Genomic DNA, 18,704 nt, shown 5'->3' on the forward strand with positions numbered 1-18,704 from the left:
GACTGTGTTACTGTAACAATACCGCTGTGTAAAAAGATGCTTTCAAGTCTAGCTATCAGTTACAAGGAGTTGACATACAGTATGTGTTATGTTTTAGGTAACAAGTCAGGGATTCAAATAATATAAGGTTGGATTTGAAGACTTGCGCACCCAACTCAGAAATCGATAAAAACATAAAAACACTCTTTGGCCATTAATAAAAACACATCAAAACTGGTAACAAATTTACAGGTGAGAAAAAAATAAAGCACAGATTGCCTAGTCATGTGTAACTGTGTAAAATAGCTGTGCTAAAATGAATTAACCCCGTGTTAGTTTGTGAACTGCTCACCCATACAGCTGCAACCTAGCAGAAATGAATGCTGGCAGATCTTATTCAGTCAGAATTAAAAAGAAAGGGCTTGTACAAATGATTGTGAATAGTGATAAATCAGGGGTTCATATGGATTTATCTGCTGCACATTTTTTGAAATTTGGAGGTTGTGATTCGTGAGATCTGCCAGATATTTATAATTCCTCATGCCTCAGTTCCCAGTCGGACTCATTCATCACATGAGACGCATTATAAAAACTTCAGTCTATGAGAGCAGGGAGGCAGATGAGATCCCTGTGTATCCAATTACAAACCAAACTGTGATGTCCTCCAATAAATCATTATTTTAGACTGTATATACAGTACAGTTTGAGTATACTGCCCTGCTGGCTTTGATTTCATTAGTTTTGTTGCTAATTTCTAGTTACGTTTATATTAGGTTCTTGTTTTTCCCTACTTGTCCAAATATCACTTGCATAAGTATATTTGTGTGTGTTTTTAAGTGTTTACTACTGTACAGACATTTTTATTTCCCTGGTGTTGATTTTTAGATTGTTTTTTTATTGGTAATATGAAGTACATATTAAAACAGTCTCAGAAGCTCGGTGTTCATGAAATTTGGTATGGTATTTAAGATCATTTTAAAACCTTTATATATAAGGGTTTTTAAAATGATCATAAATACCATACCAAATATCATGAACACAGAGTTTCTATATATATTAAATGTATATATATGTATTAGTTTACTATTTATTATATGACTATTATTGATATAAATGTTACACTAACGGTACATTCACTCGGAGCATCAGCGTTAACACTTCTCATTTACTTTTAATAGGTGACATCATGCATTGTTGAACTAAATTGTCGATCCATCAACATTGCATTATTTCTCAACTTTTCAAGCGCCAACGCGCGCGTAAGCCAGTCAGATCGCCTTATGCAAAAAAAACATGTGCAGAGCCAGCCAATTACACTTAGGCAAGACCATGCGGCCACTGTGATTGGCTGTTGGCCGCGCTTCAGACATGCCTTCCGCAAGTGTTAACGCTTATGTCCCATGTGAATGTACCGTAATGAGTTGTGGCATCATTTAAACTGCAAACAACATTTCAAAATAAGCATGCTTGGTTATCAAAGACACACCAGTTGTGTGTACTGTTTAAAATGCCCATGATGTTTCACATGTAAATATTGTTTGAAAAGTGTTTTACAGCTACCTATAAGGGCTTGTACAACAAAGCATTATAAAGCGGCTAAAACACCAGACAGACACAACTGTAGGTGCTTGCCAGCTTTTTTCAGCTAAGTGCTTTGGTTTGCTATGATACTTTGTTGGCGTCGTTGAACGATGCGCCATTGATTGTTGTGATATTTGTCCTGCCCCTCTTCCACTGTGATTGGACGGCCGAGTCAGACGTGAAATTGACTAGCTGAGCGTTTCACCCAAAGTTGAACTTTTTTCAAGTCAGAGTGCCGGCGCTTAGCGCAGACAAAACCCGCCAGCTGCTGCCGTTTTTGAAAAGCATGGCACTTCTATTGGAAACAATCAAAAACATTCGCTGGCATAAACACATTGTGTAAGCCCCCAAAGACACATTTCTTTTTTTATCTTTTATGACGTCATGTCTGATTCAGTTACACAGTTTGTCTAAGATAAGACATGAAGTTGACAGGAAACAATGCTATCAGTTATTATTATTATCAGTTCAGGAAGGAAGTCAGTGCTGTGTGAGGTTCAAACAGAAGATGACTCAGCCTCATTTCACTAACCTGTATCTCTTTCCTCTGTTCCTCAGACTCATTCTGCCCTATGAGAGATTTACTAAAGGAGAAGAGGACAAACCTCTGCCCCCCTCCAAACCCCGCAAACAGGAAGTTGGTGGCCCGGAGGGAGCTGTCAAAACAAAGTTAACAGTCTTGAAGCGGCCTAAGGATGAACAAAATCAGAAGTCATGGATTGAAAAAGACCCCACAGCTAAAGTCCCAGAGCAGGTCAGTATCATTCAGCACATTAGAAACGACGCTGATGCTCATCCCAGGACAGGTGCTGTGAACTAAAGTCTTCACGGGTCCACTTAGATCCAAAAAAAGTGTTTCACGTGTGCCTTGGACACGGGTCGGGTATAATATTAGCAACATTGGGTCTCAGGTCATTTGAAAGGAATGTGTTTTTGCCCAAACTATCTCGCCTGTGCATCGAGTCATTTTCCAACCCCCATCTGTTTGCCAAGAGCACTTGTGACATTGTGTGGCTGGCGATAGGTTAATTTACGTTGAGGCAGACCTGTCAATCAATTTTGAATGCACACTCTAGCGGTTACCTTGTTGTCGTCGCTAGAAAACAAATGGAAATAATGAAGCAGCGGGCCAAATGGGTTGCGAGGCCACCGGGGTTTCTTTCTGTCTGACTGGTGCATGTGGGGCTGCAGACTGCACTTACGTCGGTGCCGTTTACATCCGGATCTAGTTGGCTAAATTGGCACTGGGTTGGGTCAGACTCAGATCTAATTTTCCGAGTTCGGGTAAATAGTGATTCGTTCATTTTAAGTCGGGTACATTTCTTTGGACCCGAAAAGACCTCTACTGAACCGCTCTCATGTGCATTTTATCTTACTGAAGTTCCCTTTGTGATGAATTCACGTTTGCTGTCTACATTAATTTTGGGACCTTATTGCCCATAACAGTTCCTGGCTCAAAAACCTCAAGTTTAGGAGCCTGTCAGAACACATTTTTCATGCCAGATAAATATTGGTACTTGATCTAGTACTAGCACCTGTCAATGTGAAAGGGGCAACACATTAAAATGGATGCCTTTCTTTAAAAAAATAAGCTGTCACAAACAAGCCTGTAATAATTTCGTTTGTAAGGAGCAGCTGGATGATTTGGCTGCTTTTAAAGCTCTTACCAATGCACTACAACAGCATGGATATCAAACTGTGTTTCTTTGTCTGACCGACTTCTTTATACGCTGTGCCTGATTCAGTTATTTTCTGTAAATCTGCTGTTTTTCTCTCTCCGTTTCCATAAGCTTCCTCAGAGTTTTCTTCACGAATCAATCTGAGGAGACTGAAATCACTGTTGGTTCTTTTTATCAACAAGACCTTTTGTGCTCACAGCATGTTTTCACATCATATCTGTAACCATAATGCAACGAGCCAATGGATTTCATGTTTCCATTCATTTTTGCAAAAACAGGGCTTATTTTTGTCCCTGAAAGCCAATAAATCCATGGTGATTTGCAAATGTCTCTCCAGTTAAGCATAAATATGAAAAAAAAGAGCACGGCCAGGGAAAGGAATGTAAATTGAGTTATTATTTTCACATGAATAAGCAAATGATTGCAGAGAAGATGAAAGGAGTGTTTGAAAATGTCTGTCAAATTCAGACACATTTCAAAGTCGTTACACGGCACATATTCATTTCTGCCACACATGAAACACGTTAGAGATTGCGGTGGGGAAACACAAAGGGCTGTTGTAGGTTCTTGCCCACCTCATCTGTCTGGTATGTTGTGTCATTTAAAAGACCTCTCCGGATAATTGATTCTACATCGTACAAGACAGAAAATGAAAATCTCTGTTCAAGGCAGAGCTGATATGACAAGACTCGGGCATAGAACGGAGGAAAAACGCTTAAAGCGGAGCTATAGATCCGGAGAGATAAAAAGGACATTTGGAGAGATAGAAGTTGGGAGTTGTCTCGAGGGCCCGCATGTCATTGGAGAATAATCAGGCCGTGCACAAATACAGACGGGCTGCTCTGCTAAGAATCAGATGATTGTAAGCTCTGTTAAATTAAATACTAAATACAATAAGGCTATTGATTGTATTTTGTAGCCCTGTGAAGCCTGCATGTGACCCTAAAGACATAAATTGAGTCCAAAGGGCAGAAGACAGCATGACCCCTCAGGTATACCAATCAGGGTTCTAAATTAACTTTTTTGATCACCAGCCAATGTGGCTGGTAACTTTCTAAAGTTACCAGCCAATCAGCATTTCCACTAGCCAAATTTTTTCCGGTGAAAAAAAAATTATGAATGCATTTGATAATTTTATTAACATTGTTAGTATGAAAAACACACATAAAGTGAGGCTTCTCCAAGCAAGGCTCTCTTCAATAAGACTTGTCTTAACGTTAGACTCTCTGATGACTTTGGGCACTCTCATGGTCCTTTAGCCCTACTGCCTCAACTTTAAAATTATTTGTTCCCACCACAAATTGTTCGTTTCGGTTTTTTCTTTCACGTACATGCATATTTTCAACATTATACAATGATAGCAATGATTAATAACTTATTTTTACAAGAATATTTGTACAATATTTTAAGAAACCAGTCATTTTATGACTGCTATACTAAAATAATCTCAGTCATAGTTACTGCTAACTGTTTATGTATGTCCTAGTTAAACATTAGTAAACTAAATATTAATTTCATACATGTGTTGATTTTCTCAGCAACAATGCAATTCTATAGACTTGACAAGAGGTTCTCCTGAAATGTTTTCCTCTAATGTTTGAGACCTGACAGGGTCTGAGGATGTAGTTTCTCTTACCTCCCTTAAACTCATCATCTCTCCTTTCTGCTTCCATTTCCCTGCTTTGCACAAAACATTTCTGATGTCCACAGAAGCCAATAGTAATCGAGTCAAAATAAGATTAACATTATAATTTAGAAACGTACTTTAGTTTCGTCATGTTTTTATAAGCTAACATAATCGCGTGACGTTGAATGCGGTTGTGCGTGGATAAACGCAATGACGCGCGGACATGGCTTTGAGCGTGTATGCGTCAGTGCGCCTGCTGCATCGCTTATTCGCTTTTACAAGCGCATATAGATCCGTTTTTGCCGCTTTTATCTTTGTAAAGGAATACACTAGTTAACTGCTAAAATCTTAACTTGAGATTTACACCGGGGCACAACAGATTTAGACTATGCCGCCTTCCTTGTGTGTTCTTGTGGATGCGCTCCGTTCGTTTCCATGGTTTGAGTGGTTTCACTGCAAACTGCGCACAGCCAATGGGTGTATGAAACATCATCACGTAGCATTACGGTACAGTGTTCATGGGAAATGTAGGAATACTGCCAGAGGAATAAATGTCCGAGAACAGAGCATTATGTATCATGCATGCAATGCCTCATGCATCACCGGCCAAACTGGCTAGTAAGTTTTTATGAACACCCGCCAAAATTAATTTTAACCCGCATTTGGCGGGTTGGCGGGTGTTAATTTAGAACCCTGATACCAATACCCTGATATATACCAATACTTGATACCAATACCAGATTTATGGTTTTCAATACTAATACAAACACAGCATTAGGTAAAGCATTATTCACGTAAACAGTCATTACGGATGAAAACCATTAAAAACTTGCATGCCAGATATAAATGACTTTCTTTGAAAGTTGTCAGATATTAGATCAAACCAATCATGCTGTTTTTAACAAGCTGTTTGTATCCGCAGCGTGTTATGCGATGTATGAACGTAATTATTCACAAGCGGTTGCACATTTATTCGGGTTGAATGGGGAAATAGAGCAAAATGAACGTGCCAGTCTTTTCTTTGACCCCAGCTGAAGTCAAACATCTGCACATCTTATCCTCCAGTGCTGATGATGAATAGATGGGCGGGTTTGTACCACAGCCCTCGCTCTGAAGTTCCGGTGAGCATATGCTCATTAAAGTCATCTGGAGTTTACCCAGAGTACAACACTTGTGTGATGCTCTGGACTGACAGCAGGTGTCTGTTGCTCTCTCTTATGACCAAACATGCTGACTAAGTTTTTTGCTTTCATTCAATTAGAGTGCATTTGGAGATTCTGTTTAATGAAACAATGCTTTACAGTCTCATCTTTTATTTATTTGTGTTTGGAAGAGGAAAGAAAATATATTTTCTTTTTGGAAAAATATTGTGGTTTACACTTTAAGAAGTTAGACAACCTGACAAACACTTCAGTGCAATTTATACTTCTGCTTTGAGTGTACGGTGTAGCCTACGCATAGTTATGTACCCTACGCCATACCCTGACTCCCCAAAAATGTAACAATGTGTCAATTCTATGCAGACTGCAATGGTCTGCTATAACCCCTCCCTCAGTTCCCAAATAATCTGCAATATATAGTGTTGCATTACCTCATACGCATTTCTGCTTTTTACTTCTTCATTCTGAGTTCTCAGACGTTTTAGCTTACACAACTAAACCAGTCATAACATATAGACTAAGGCCCAGTCCCAATATTATTTTATACCCCTTCAAACAAAGTGGAAAGGGTAAGGGTTAAAAAAGTTTCCCTTAAAGGTATTGCTGAGGATTTTCTTTTTCCGGGTGGATCATCAAGACTATTGGTCTTCCGGGTTGTCAATCAGGAGTGTGGCGCAATTGCATTTTTTAAAAAGGTGGAGAAGGCGGTTCTTTTCTAAAATTCGAGAAAATCTTCCGCTACACCTTTAACTCTTTCCCCGCAATTGACGAGTTAATTTTTCCGTGGCATTCTCACGGATCTCCGCATATTTCCGTGGCCCTGCCACTGACTTTCTTTTCCGTGGCATTCTCACGGATTGGTTACTCAACTGTTTTGTCCTATTTTCTTACCATTTTCTTACCATCGCTTCGGTTTAGGGTTAGATTTACATAAAATGACATCCCTACCCAAACCCAACTCTAACCCCAACACCAGGCAACAATTGATTAAAGTTTAGAAAATATAAAAGAATACATCAGAAAAAATAGTATAAACCAATACTTAAATTGACATACTAACGCAAACACCAAATCTAACCCTAAACCGAAGCGACAATGGTTTGAAAATAGGAAAAAGCAGTTGAGTAACCAATCCGTGAGAATGCCACGGAAAAATTTGCAAAAAAATCCTATCCCACGGAAAAATTAGCAAAAAATTCCTATCCCACGGAACTCTGTGAGATCATGTTGGTTTTGATAATCATTCTGAATCTGATCTCTAACACAATTCCTTTTACAAAAATGCAATTATTTCAGCTTTTGCTATATATTTAAGATTTTTAAGCAGAGAAAAAATATAGATAGTCTGTTCTTTCATTTGATATATTTGTATGTTTATATATTTTTAGAAGAAAATTTTCCTGGAAGGCTTTTTGTAAAACTTTTGTGAAAATCACAAAAAAATGCTGGCGGGCAACTTTTCAAAAAAATGGCTGGCGGGGAATGAGTTAAGAAATGGGACACCACTACTATACCGTCATACGTCATCATATGTTCTACGTAAAGCCACAATTCAGAAATTTGCACTTACTTATCTATGGAAAATAATCTTAAAAAATGCTTTGAAAACTTTCAGAAAGAAAATATTGACATTTGAGATATCTGTACAGTTAAAAACTGTAAAACTGTATTTTTCATAACAAGGTTAACATTTGCATGTAATTTCCCAAATAACTCATTACTACTTCTTTTATTGTGTCTATAGGAACTAGAGGAAAAGGAAAACGTCCAGGAAAAGGGATTGGACAAGCAGGAGAGCCAGCAGTCACAGGGTCAAGCCCAGAAGGAGAGAGAGGAAGAAAGTCCTCTTTCTGAGGATGAGGGAGTGCAGCCACTTGTCAAGGATGAAGAGGAGAAACCAATATTCCGTAACGTATATGAACTGGCAAACGGGAATCCCTCACTTCCACAAGATGGTGCACCACTCAAATCAGAGGATTGTGATGTGTTTCCTGTTTCTACTGCTGCTATGCCACTACGGCATGCCCACTCCCTCCCCATTTCACAAACAGCGGACCAATGGAAGCATGGGATGGTGGAATTCAAGGTACCTCCTGGTGCCCTTGGAAACGTCGAACCAAAGGAAAGCCACAACCAAGTGGGATTGGTGCTCCCCACTCTAAAACAGAAACCACTCACAATTCCTGAAGTCCCTGCTGAAAGTGGCGAACCCTGTAGAAAGGAAGAAGCTTGTTTCAGTTACAATCCTCTCCTCTACCCCAGGGGAAATCCTGGCATTATGTCACCCTTAGCCAAAAAGAAGATGTTGTCCCAAGTCAACGGCACAGGACCTTTTAATAATTACCCATATGGACCACCACCTCCATTAGTCAGCAGGAGATTATCCAGCAGTTGTACAGAAGGGACAACCACTGGACAACAGAGCTCTCAGGCTCCTTCTGCAACTGAAACTAACGTGGTGATCAAACGCCCATCAGTTATCCAGCATGCTCAGAGCTTTAAGCCCAGAAGTAATGAGGAAAGGCGGTCCTTAACAGAAGCCCGTCAGAAAGAGGGATGTAGTGAAGGAGAACCTCTATCTCAACCACAGCCTACGCAGATAAGAGAACCATATCTAATGAAGGCTGACCTCCACTCCAGCATGGAGAAGTCTGCTGAGATGCCTCGTCCTGGCCAGGCTCCCAGCTTCCTGAGTGACTTTTATTCTTCACCGCACCTGCACGACCTCTGCCGACAAACCGAGCACCACCTGAGCAAGGAGCAGATAAGCAAGTATCTCAGCAGAGATGTTTACCCTTTGGATTGTAAGACCGCGCAGGGCTTTCCTCCAAGCCAACATCCTGATAATGTGGGTTTGAGTTACTCTGCCCGACTCAGTCAGAAAGATAAGAACTCACCTTCAGAAAGGGTCACAGAGGAGCAACCGACTGACTTGAGCCTCCCCAAGCCCTCTCCTCACAAACCATCCCTTTCAACGTTCCCACATCCCACAATGCATCAGGACATTAAAAACTCTTCTTTATATCAATCCGGCAGTGGTCATAGCTCGAGCATAGATTATCATCCCAGGGCCTGCCGGGTTCCTCCCATGACCGTGTCCACACCTAAAAAGGTAGCTGAATCTCACTCAAGGGTCATGGAGAAAGTTCACAATGGCAGAGTAGAAGATGCATTAGGCTACAAGATTGATGAGCTGACTCGGCCCGCTCTGAACACCAAAAGCAGCCCACAGAATATCTGCACTACACGGCCACTGAAAAGGAACCTCGAAGAGCTGGAGAACGGACCACCGGAGAAAAAGATTAGGGCTGTGACACCCCTGCACTGCTCCACGCAAAGAGATGGCCCAGGGAAGGTTCGTACTCCGGAAGCTGACGGAGAGTCCGTGAAGCTGGTAGAACCTGCACGCATGGTGCATAGTTACACTACAGAGGGCCACAAGTTCCCCTTGCACTCCCACCTTTTCCAAGGACTGTATCCAGGGGCATTTGTATCTCAAGTGCAGGACATGTGTGACAGCCTGGGCTCCCACGTCACCCCGAGTTACTCTCATCCTTTGCAGTACTTGAAGAACCAGGCTGTGCTGTCACCGCTTATGCCCCCCTTCGCAATTCATTCCTTAATGATGCAGAGACAATTCCTGGCCCCCAACCCTGCCCACATGTACAGGCACCAGGTGGGGACTTCATATGGGGACATTCTGCACCCCGGTCTCTACCCCATGTCGGCCCTCCACCCCCAGCCGGCTTTCAGCCCCCCTCAGCTCTCCTCGGTGCACCCCAGCACCAAACTATCCTAGGTGATGTGGTCTGATGTTCCCATCCCACACCTAACTCTGACTCGATGCCCCTCGAAAAAACCCATGAAGCATGGTCACGCTATGTATCTAACGAAGTGTTTTATAAATGCTTTAACGCGGGAGCCATTGTTTCCGTTTTCACCTTCTTGCCACTAAAGTTTATAATTTGCACATTTCATCGAACAGGGGCCAGCTGGGCCAATGGTGACTTACACACCGCGCTGTTCGAAAGTGTCCGTTTTCTCGTTGGAAAACATGTTGCCTTGGCACAGGTGCTCAAGTGGAGATTGATGTACTGTAATGTCAGTGGCGGAGGTGTCCAAAAGAATGTCGAGTGACAAATCAGTGCAATGCAGCGGTGCTTTTTCTGTCCATTCTGAGCTCTTTTGTCTAAAACACTACGACAGGACAATTCAAGAGCTGCCTGGTTAGCGTTGGACATTTTTACATTACTCTTGACTGTGTGTGTTGCTTCGTTGTTGTTATTTTTTTATTGTAACAGTGTGGTAGTTTCACGTTTATTTTTCAATCCTATGAGGGTTAAGCAATGAGATATCACATTTGATAATGCAAAAAAGCGAACAGAGTATTGCGGTTTGGCTCGTTACACGGTTACATGTAAATAAAATGAACTTTCCTTGAAGGAATGGATAAGGTCAGTGAGGAAACGTAAGATGGCTTTACAAGCTTCTCTGACCACTGCCTGCAGCCGGCCAACCTTTCAGCTCCTCGCACACCCAGCCAAACCTGCTCCCGTTCGCCAGGGCAATGTGGAATGTGTTTGTCAAATGTAGGACTGAGGTGCTTGTAAATAACCTACATTGTTCATAAACTCTACACGTTTTGTATCACACTCACCCGCTACTGTATTTTCTGATTGCTCTGAACTGTGGAGCTGGAGAGCGATTTTGGACTTTGCTCACAAGAGGAAACAATGCAGTGTGTACAGAACTACTTAACGGTCAGAAAGCAAGTTTTGTATTTGCTGGTGTACACTTGCGATCGCTTACTCAGAGGACTTTTTTATCAGGAGAGATGTATGAAATTTAAAATTACGGTTGGGGAAAAACACTTTAGGAGCACTTAGTTAAGCACACACGCAGGCTTTTCCATCTGTTTCAGTTTATGGATAGCTAGTCCAAATTGGTTTCGATATAATGTTTAAGTTTAAGTCTGGCAGCGATTAAATTTGCGTATTAAATGAAGTGTAACATTTGCTGGGAAAGTTTTGAATTGAAAACGGCATGATTTCTTTTGCACAAAAAGATTTTGGGGAAAGAGTACCAAGTGACAATTTGAAAACAACACAATACTCCTAGGGGTAATCAATTGTATTTTTCTTTCTTTTTTTATTTGATGTACCGGTAGTAGAAACTAAACTTTAAGAAACGTATTTACTCCAACAGTGTTTGGAGTAACACTCAAGGTTGCTATGTAACATTTTGTAATAAGTAATAAACAGTTTTATAACTTAAGAGACTGCAGTTCATCCAGACAAGGTTTTGCTAAATTTGTATTGTATTTACTTTTTAAAAACGCAACTATTTATAGGACTTTCTTCATTCACTCACCCTCATGTTGTTTCATACAAAATATCATCAAACTACCATTGAAGTACTATTAAAGGTATAGTTCCCGAAAAATGTAAATCCTGTCATCATTTACTCACCCACGTGTTGTTGAAAACCTGTATGAGCTTCTTTATTCTGTTAACCACGAGAAGATAAATGATGGTAACTGCACAGTTGATGGTACGCATTGACTTCCATAGTAAGAAGATAAAAAAATGCAGTTGGTAACATCAACTTGCCGTCATTTTTTAAAATATCATCTTTTGTTCAACAGAATAAAGAAACTCGTACAGGTTTACAGCAACATGTCGGTAAGTAAATGATGACAGAATTTTCATTTTTAGGTGCACTATCCATTTAAAGTATAATTACGAGAAATTAAGCAGTATATTCTGTCTTCTGTAGCTAAAAATAGATTTGTGTGATTAGATTTTGTGTGTGCAAAACATTTTGCCTCAGTAGGAGTTACAGAACACCTATCGTCCGATTCACGTTTTTAAATTTCCTTTGATGTGTATGTGTGTATTAGTACATGTTAACGATACGCAAAAGGTACAAACCCCAAAGTAAATGATGATGCGAGTTATCTTCTGCAACGTAGATCTCTTTTCTTGGACTACAACAAACACACTGGCTGTAGGCAACAGTTTACTTCCTGGGATTGGGGATGTGGACATAACCGACATTATAATATTTTTTCCCGCTTCAGACTCACAGCCTGTAAGTTAACTCCTGTTAGCATTACATTGTGAGCGAAACATTCCGGCTGACGTCATAGGTATCAGGCCAATCACAACGTACAGATTAGCTGGCAGTGACCATAAACCATGCAAACACATTGTATTATACCAATAATATTTTTTAGCAATGAAATAGGTGCTCTTTAAATCACATTCACTTTATTCAAACGTAACAGAATAGGTTTTGTTTCACTGTTGCCACATGCCATTGGTCCGCATGCGTTCTTTTTGTAGCCAGACAGTAGCTGAAGTGTGACTGTCCCCAATTTTTGGAAGATAAACAAATTTTCTGTCTGTTCACAATGCTATTTGTGATTTTGTCTCTAAAATCCAGACTAAAGTCTCATAATCTAAGGATGAGATGAGCATCAAAGTTCACTCATTGATGTCAATTAAAGTTATTAAAGAAATCATGGTTATTTTTCACTGAATGTTCTTAACATTATGTAGGATGATATTATGTAGAAAACACCAGATCACAAAAAATGACTTAAAGGGCACATATTATGCACATTTTTCTAGATGTATTAAAAATCTCAGGTGTGGCTAGAATGTGTCTGTAAAGTTTCAGCTCAAAATACCCCACAGATCATTTATTATAGCATGTCCAAAATGCCCCTGTTCACAGCAAATTCACCAGTGTTAAATGTATGGTGGTACCCATATAAACACCAGCAGTGTAGATTTAACACAGCAAAAGAGCACTGTTTTTATGTGTGTACCTTAAAATGCAAATGAGCTACAGCTACTCAGTCCTTTACCAATAGACAGTAAGCGCTTTCAGTTTAAAAACTGCTGCTGCGTCCGAAACCGCCTACTTCATACTATATAGTACGCGAAAAGCAGTAGGTGAGCCGACTAGTATGTCCGAATACATAGTATTCGAAGAAACAGTACGCGAAAAGTACCCGGATGACCTACTACTTCCGGTTATGCCTTAAAGTTCTGCATAATTAAGGGCGGGCCACTTGAGTCGAGCTAGGCGGGGTTTCAGCAACCAGCCACCTCACCTCTACCCACGTCCCACCTCTTCACTCATTTTTGGATATGCGCCTACTATTGGGTTCAAAAAACGATCTTCAGAAACCTATGGGTGACGTCACGGACACTATGTCCATCTTTTTACAGTATATGAAGAGTTTGGTTCCAAAACGCAATAAATCCATTTTGACAAATTTCGGTAAAAACGTGTTTTCTATACCAAGAAAGTGTCAAGATGAAAACCACTATTTTCTGTTACAAACTTTCACAGTTTTCAAGTTTTTATTCAAAATGCTATAAATCTATTGAATCAATAGCCTATATAAATGTGCATTCATCTTTGCCATGTTATATCCATTTAGTTGACTAGTTGTACACACTAATTAAAAATATAAACATTAATGTCATTAATCAAAACACTTACTTTGTGATATTAAGAACACTGTCATTGCTGCGGTTATACTTGACGTCGTCGCTTAACGTTTTTCACAGCGATCAGCTGTAAAATGTTTTGGTTCTGCTCGATTTTCGTTGACTTTGAGTAAAATTATGGAAAGTTTTTCATAAGATCCCCTGGGGTCAATGTGTTAGCGTGACAGAAACTTGATGCTGTGGGCCCGGGCAAACAAGCACCCGTCTCCCGAGTGCCTCTTGCGTAAATTATTAGATGTTGATGACTTTACGTTTCTTTCCCGTCACAGAAAACCATCACAGGTTTATCAATGCCATCAAAAGTATTATTTTGTTTTTGTTTGTTTGTTGATCACGAAGTACAAAGTAGATGAGGAAAACTAGGACTCTGTGTACTCCGCCATTGTTTGTTTACATTGCGTGGAATAGTGCGCTGTAATTCTGAAACGGATTTATTGCGTTCTGTAAAAAAGGAGGAGTGGCGTTTATTGCGTTTTGGGAAAAAGGGAGAAAAGATGACAGAATAACACGGCGGATATTGGATTTTGCGTAAAATTAAGAATTTACTTTTAAATACTGACCTGATATAATACTGATTCTGGCAGTAACTCATTTTTTTAAAAATGGCGTTTATTGCGTTTTGGAACCAAACTCTTCATATGTTCTTGTCAATTGTATCTTTAATCGCATTAGCCTAACAAACACATTCAGAACAGCTTTTGGGAAAAAAAAATCAGTCAGTGGCTGTGGGCAGAACTTTATCAGTGTGACATCACATTAACAAGTGAATCAAAACAGCATCTCCAATGAGACTGCTTTGGTTTAACAGGGATTAAAAATATGTAGGGTTTTAGGTTGGATGTGTTCACGTACTGCCATCACATATTTATGTCCAAATACCTTGCAAAAGTGAATATGTGCGCTTTAACTGGATTTTTATAGACTGGGTCACATTTTACGATATATATGTACGAGTCATGTGGACATTAAGTGGTAGTTTTAGCATCTGATCACTGTTAGATTTCATTGTATTAGAAAGAGCAGTTTAGAAATTCACAAAATTAAGTCATATGGGACGGGAATGACATGACATTGAGTACATGATTAAAAAGTTTTCATGTTGAACTAGATTGAACTATTCCCTTAATTTAAATCTATCACTGTTTCTCTGCCCTACTTTAAGTATCATTCTTAATTTACGCCATAGAAACAAAAGCATGCAAAGATGTGTGTTAAAAATACAATGCTATTTATGAAAGAAAGAGTATGACCTATTTGAGTTAGTTTATATTTATGGAGATTCAGCATGAAGCCCATCAGGCCTGCTTTAGGACATTGAGAAGACACTGTACCAGGACACATCTGCTCTAGTTTACTCTGTTCATTATAATTGTAATGAGCACTGGGAATTTCCAGGCCCCATAATTAGAGGGTTTGTCGTGAGCACTTAAAGTGTCTCTTTCAGTGGAAGATTATCACAGCCAGCTGCTCATCTGAGCTTAGACTTCACACTTGACCATTTAAACCTGGCCTAAATCTGATTCAAGTTTTTAAAAGAAATCTGACTATGTCATCGTCTTCTAGTAAAGTTAGAAACTGTCTATTTAAAGTCTGTTTTTACACAAGATGTATATATGAACCATGCTGTGGTTAAAATAAGCAAATGATTCACTTTATAGTTTACAACTTTACTATATGTTTTATGAAGCATTTTAATAGATGGCAATATACTAGTTTATTTGACCCGCAGCTGGACTTTGCTTACGGAAGAATCATAGGATTAAATAGTTCGTGGTACAGCAAACACTTGAATTACCACTTAAAACGCTCACTAATAAATATTTTAGGGAGAACAAGCTCACCATGAAACAACTGCAATTCATTATGATGTACTCCAATGTTCCCTTTCAGTCGGTCACTACGACGTCACGTCGTGACCGACGAATTGGGAACTCGCTTAGAGAGACCAATCTGCTTCGAATACTACTAAAACGCCAATGAACTTGGCATTGAGATATTTGCATAATGCTGGCGCCGCCCCGCCAGGTGCGTATATAAGCAGCAGGTGCAAATGAGGAAATTAGCTTTTTATCGCTTCGAAAGCCGGCAGTATCTGCTACTGAGAAGCTACTCTACTCTGGTGGGATTCGATTGCTGAAGTTGGTTGGACTAGCAGTACCACAGCGGACGCTTCGCTTAATTCCACGACTCCACATCTTTATTTTGTTTTGAGTTTTGTGTGTGCGTTGCCTTCCTGTGCGCTCATCAACTAAGCATCTGAGTGAATTTCCCTAAAAGAGTGATACGAGAGAGCTTTGTGCCTTGTTAAAGGCAGCCACTCTCTCGTATATCCGGACATCAGCGTCCTTTTCAGGATGGCTTTTCGTCCGTGCGATCTTGGGTGCGGCAAGTACATGGGTCCGAAGGACGGTCACGAGCGTTGTCTTTCGTGTTTGGGCATCGAGCACGCAGAGGCAGCGTTCGCTGGGGGTAAGTGTTCTCACTGCGAGAACATGTCCCTTGTGGATTTGCGCAGACGGTTGTCTTTCCTCCGGGAAAAACGCAACCCTCGTCATGCGAGTGCTGAACGCCGCCACGGTGCGGCTGTGAAGCTCTCAAAGGACGACCTGCGCATCACTGTGCTGAGCCGAGCGGGGGATTCGTCCTCAGGCTCTCAGCCTCCTCATCCACAGCCGGTTGATGTGCCGATGGAGACTTCAGCATCGTGTTCTACGATGTCTCTAGAATCCATCGTGCCGCCCTCCGGGTCCACCGACGCCGCAGCATCCGAGGGTGGGCCTCCTCCCCCTGACGTGGACCCCGACGCCCTTCCTCCCTCTGGTCGGGTTGGGACGCCGGAGTTCGATCCAGAGATGGTGGCCGTGCTCGCTCGAGCGGCGGAGACCGTAGGGTTAGAGTGGGTTCCCCCCCCTCAGCCCGAACCGTCCCGCCTGGATGATTGGTTCTTTGGAGCTGCCCGGGTTTCACAACCCTCTCCACCGGTGCCTTTCTTCCCCGAGGTGCACGAGGAGCTGACTAGAACCTGGAAGTCGCCGTTTTCCATGAGATTACGGCCGTTTCAGCCCTCCCCCCTCACCTCCCTCACCAGCGGAGCCGCTAAGGGTTATACGGGGATCCCTCCCGTGGAGCGTGCTGTCGCGATGCAGCTGTGTCCGGCACACGCTCCCTCTTGGAAGGACCGCCCAACCCTCCCCTCTCGTGCCTGCAGACAGTCCTCCGGTTTAACGGGCGCTGCCCACCAGGCATGTGGAGAGGCGGCCTCAGCCCTGCACGCAATGGCGTTGCTGCAGGTTCACCAAGCCAAGGCCTTGAGGGATCTGCACGAGGGAGGACACGACTCGCCTGTCCTTTCGGAGCTCCGGGCTGCCACTGACCTGGCTCTTCGCGCTACGAAGGTGACAGCGCAGGCGATTGGTCGTGCCATGTCCACGATGGTGGTCCAGGAACGCCACTTATGGCTATGTCTGGCTGACATGTCGGAAGCGGACAAGAACAAGTTTTTGGACGCTCCAGTGTCACAGGCTGGCCTCTTCGGTGAGTCGGTGGAGTCTTTTGCCCAGCAGTTCTCCGCCGCCCAGAAGCAGACAGAGGCGATCGCACAGATCATGCCCCGGCGCAAGCGACCTGCATCTCGCCCTCCAGCGCCGGCGGGCCCGTCTGCTCCTCGCCGAGGGCGCCCTGCGGCGGCTGCCTCCGCCCCCCCCACTAGAACATCTTCCAGGCCACGGAGGGGGAACAGCCGTCGACAGCCCGCCCCGCCCGCCCCACCCGCTTCCCGTGGTAAACGGAAGACGAAGCGGCCCTGAGACGGGCGACCTGGATTGGGATGGGATCACTCTACGGGAGACGGTGATGGCATCGCTCCCTCCACCGGTAGAGGGCCGGGTGGAGAATCTTGGTTTCCTTTTGTTTCTGTTCCGCCGGCTTTTCAGCCGGTACCCACAAAACCACAAAAAGAGTGCATTCCTATTCCTTCTCCAGGTCTTCAGAGGATCGAGAGAGATGTGAGCGGGCATTCACATGCTCTTCCTCCCTCTCCTCTATCGCCAGCGGGTGTTCTGAGGAGTTCCAGCTCTCCGCTGAGGAGACGGGACCACCAGCACCCTCTTCGGAGTCTGTGCTCTCCGCTGAGGAGACCAGACGACCGTCACCCTCAGCGGGCTCAGGTCAGTGTCACAAACACACATACTGTAGATACTTATGCTGTCCCAGCAGACGTACCGGCAGTACCACCTGTCCCGCTCAGCCGCCCCACCGCGGGTACCCCGACAGTGCCGTTAATTCCCCTCGTACGGTCCCTGGGGGCGTGGCTTCAGCTTCCCAGCCCGTCTCGTTGGGTTTTACGCACTGTTCGCCTCGGTTACGAAATTCAATTCATCCGGCACACACCCAAATTCTCGGGCATTCGTTTCACCACGGTGAAAGCGTCCGATGCACATGTACTGCGTGCAGAGGTCGAAGTCCTGTTGGCGAAGGACGCGATCGAGCCGGTCCCTCCAACCGAGATGAGATCGGGCTTCTACAGCCCGTATTTTATAGTACCCAAAAAAGGCGGTGGGTTGCGACCGATCTTGGATTTGCGCGTTCTGAACAGATCTCTGCAGAAGAGGTCCTTCAGAATGATAACACCGAAGCAAATATTCAATTCAATTCGCCCCCAAGATTGGTTTGCGGCAATAGACCTGAAAGACGCGTACTTTCATGTGTCCATAATCCCTCGTCACAGACCGTTTCTCCGGTTTGCGTTCGAGGGACGGGCATACCAGTACAAAGTTTTACCGTTCGGGCTATCCCTCTCTCCCCGTGTGTTCACGAAAGTAGTGGAGGCGGCGTTAAAACCCCTCAGAGAGAGCGGCGTTCGCATATTGGCTTACCTCGACGATTGGCTTATAATAGCGCATTCTCGACGGACGCTGTGCGAGCACAGAGATTTAACGCTTCGGCATCTCGCCCGTTTGGGTCTTCGGGTCAACTGGGAAAAGAGCAAACTCTGCCCCACGCAGAGGATCTCTTTTCTCGGGATGGAACTGGACTCGATCGATTTATCGGCGCGTTTGACAGAAGAGCGCGTCCAGTCAATTCTGACTTGCCTCGGTTCATTCCGAGGGAAGAATGCGGTCCCGCTGAAACAATTTCAGAAGCTCCTGGGGCATAT

At 42.9% G+C, this 18,704-nt stretch overlaps 1 protein-coding gene across 1 annotated transcript in view; it reads left to right on the plus strand.

Moving 5' to 3' along the window:
* Window positions 1-11,300, plus strand: part of arid5b (AT-rich interaction domain 5B) — a 119,049-nt gene extending 107,749 nt beyond the window's left edge. Inside the window, exons 9-10 of the mRNA XM_073815854.1 lie at window positions 2,119-2,314; window positions 7,771-11,300. Coding sequence (XP_073671955.1) covers window positions 2,119-2,314; window positions 7,771-9,825 — 2,251 coding nt within the window. The 3' untranslated portion in view covers window positions 9,826-11,300. The remainder of the gene's footprint in view (window positions 1-2,118; window positions 2,315-7,770) is intronic.
* The last annotated feature ends 7,404 nt before the right edge of the window (window positions 11,301-18,704 follow it).

Source organism: Paramisgurnus dabryanus, chromosome 1 (assembly GCF_030506205.2).
Source record: "Paramisgurnus dabryanus chromosome 1, PD_genome_1.1, whole genome shotgun sequence".
Lineage (NCBI taxonomy): Eukaryota > Metazoa > Chordata > Actinopteri > Cypriniformes > Cobitidae > Paramisgurnus > Paramisgurnus dabryanus.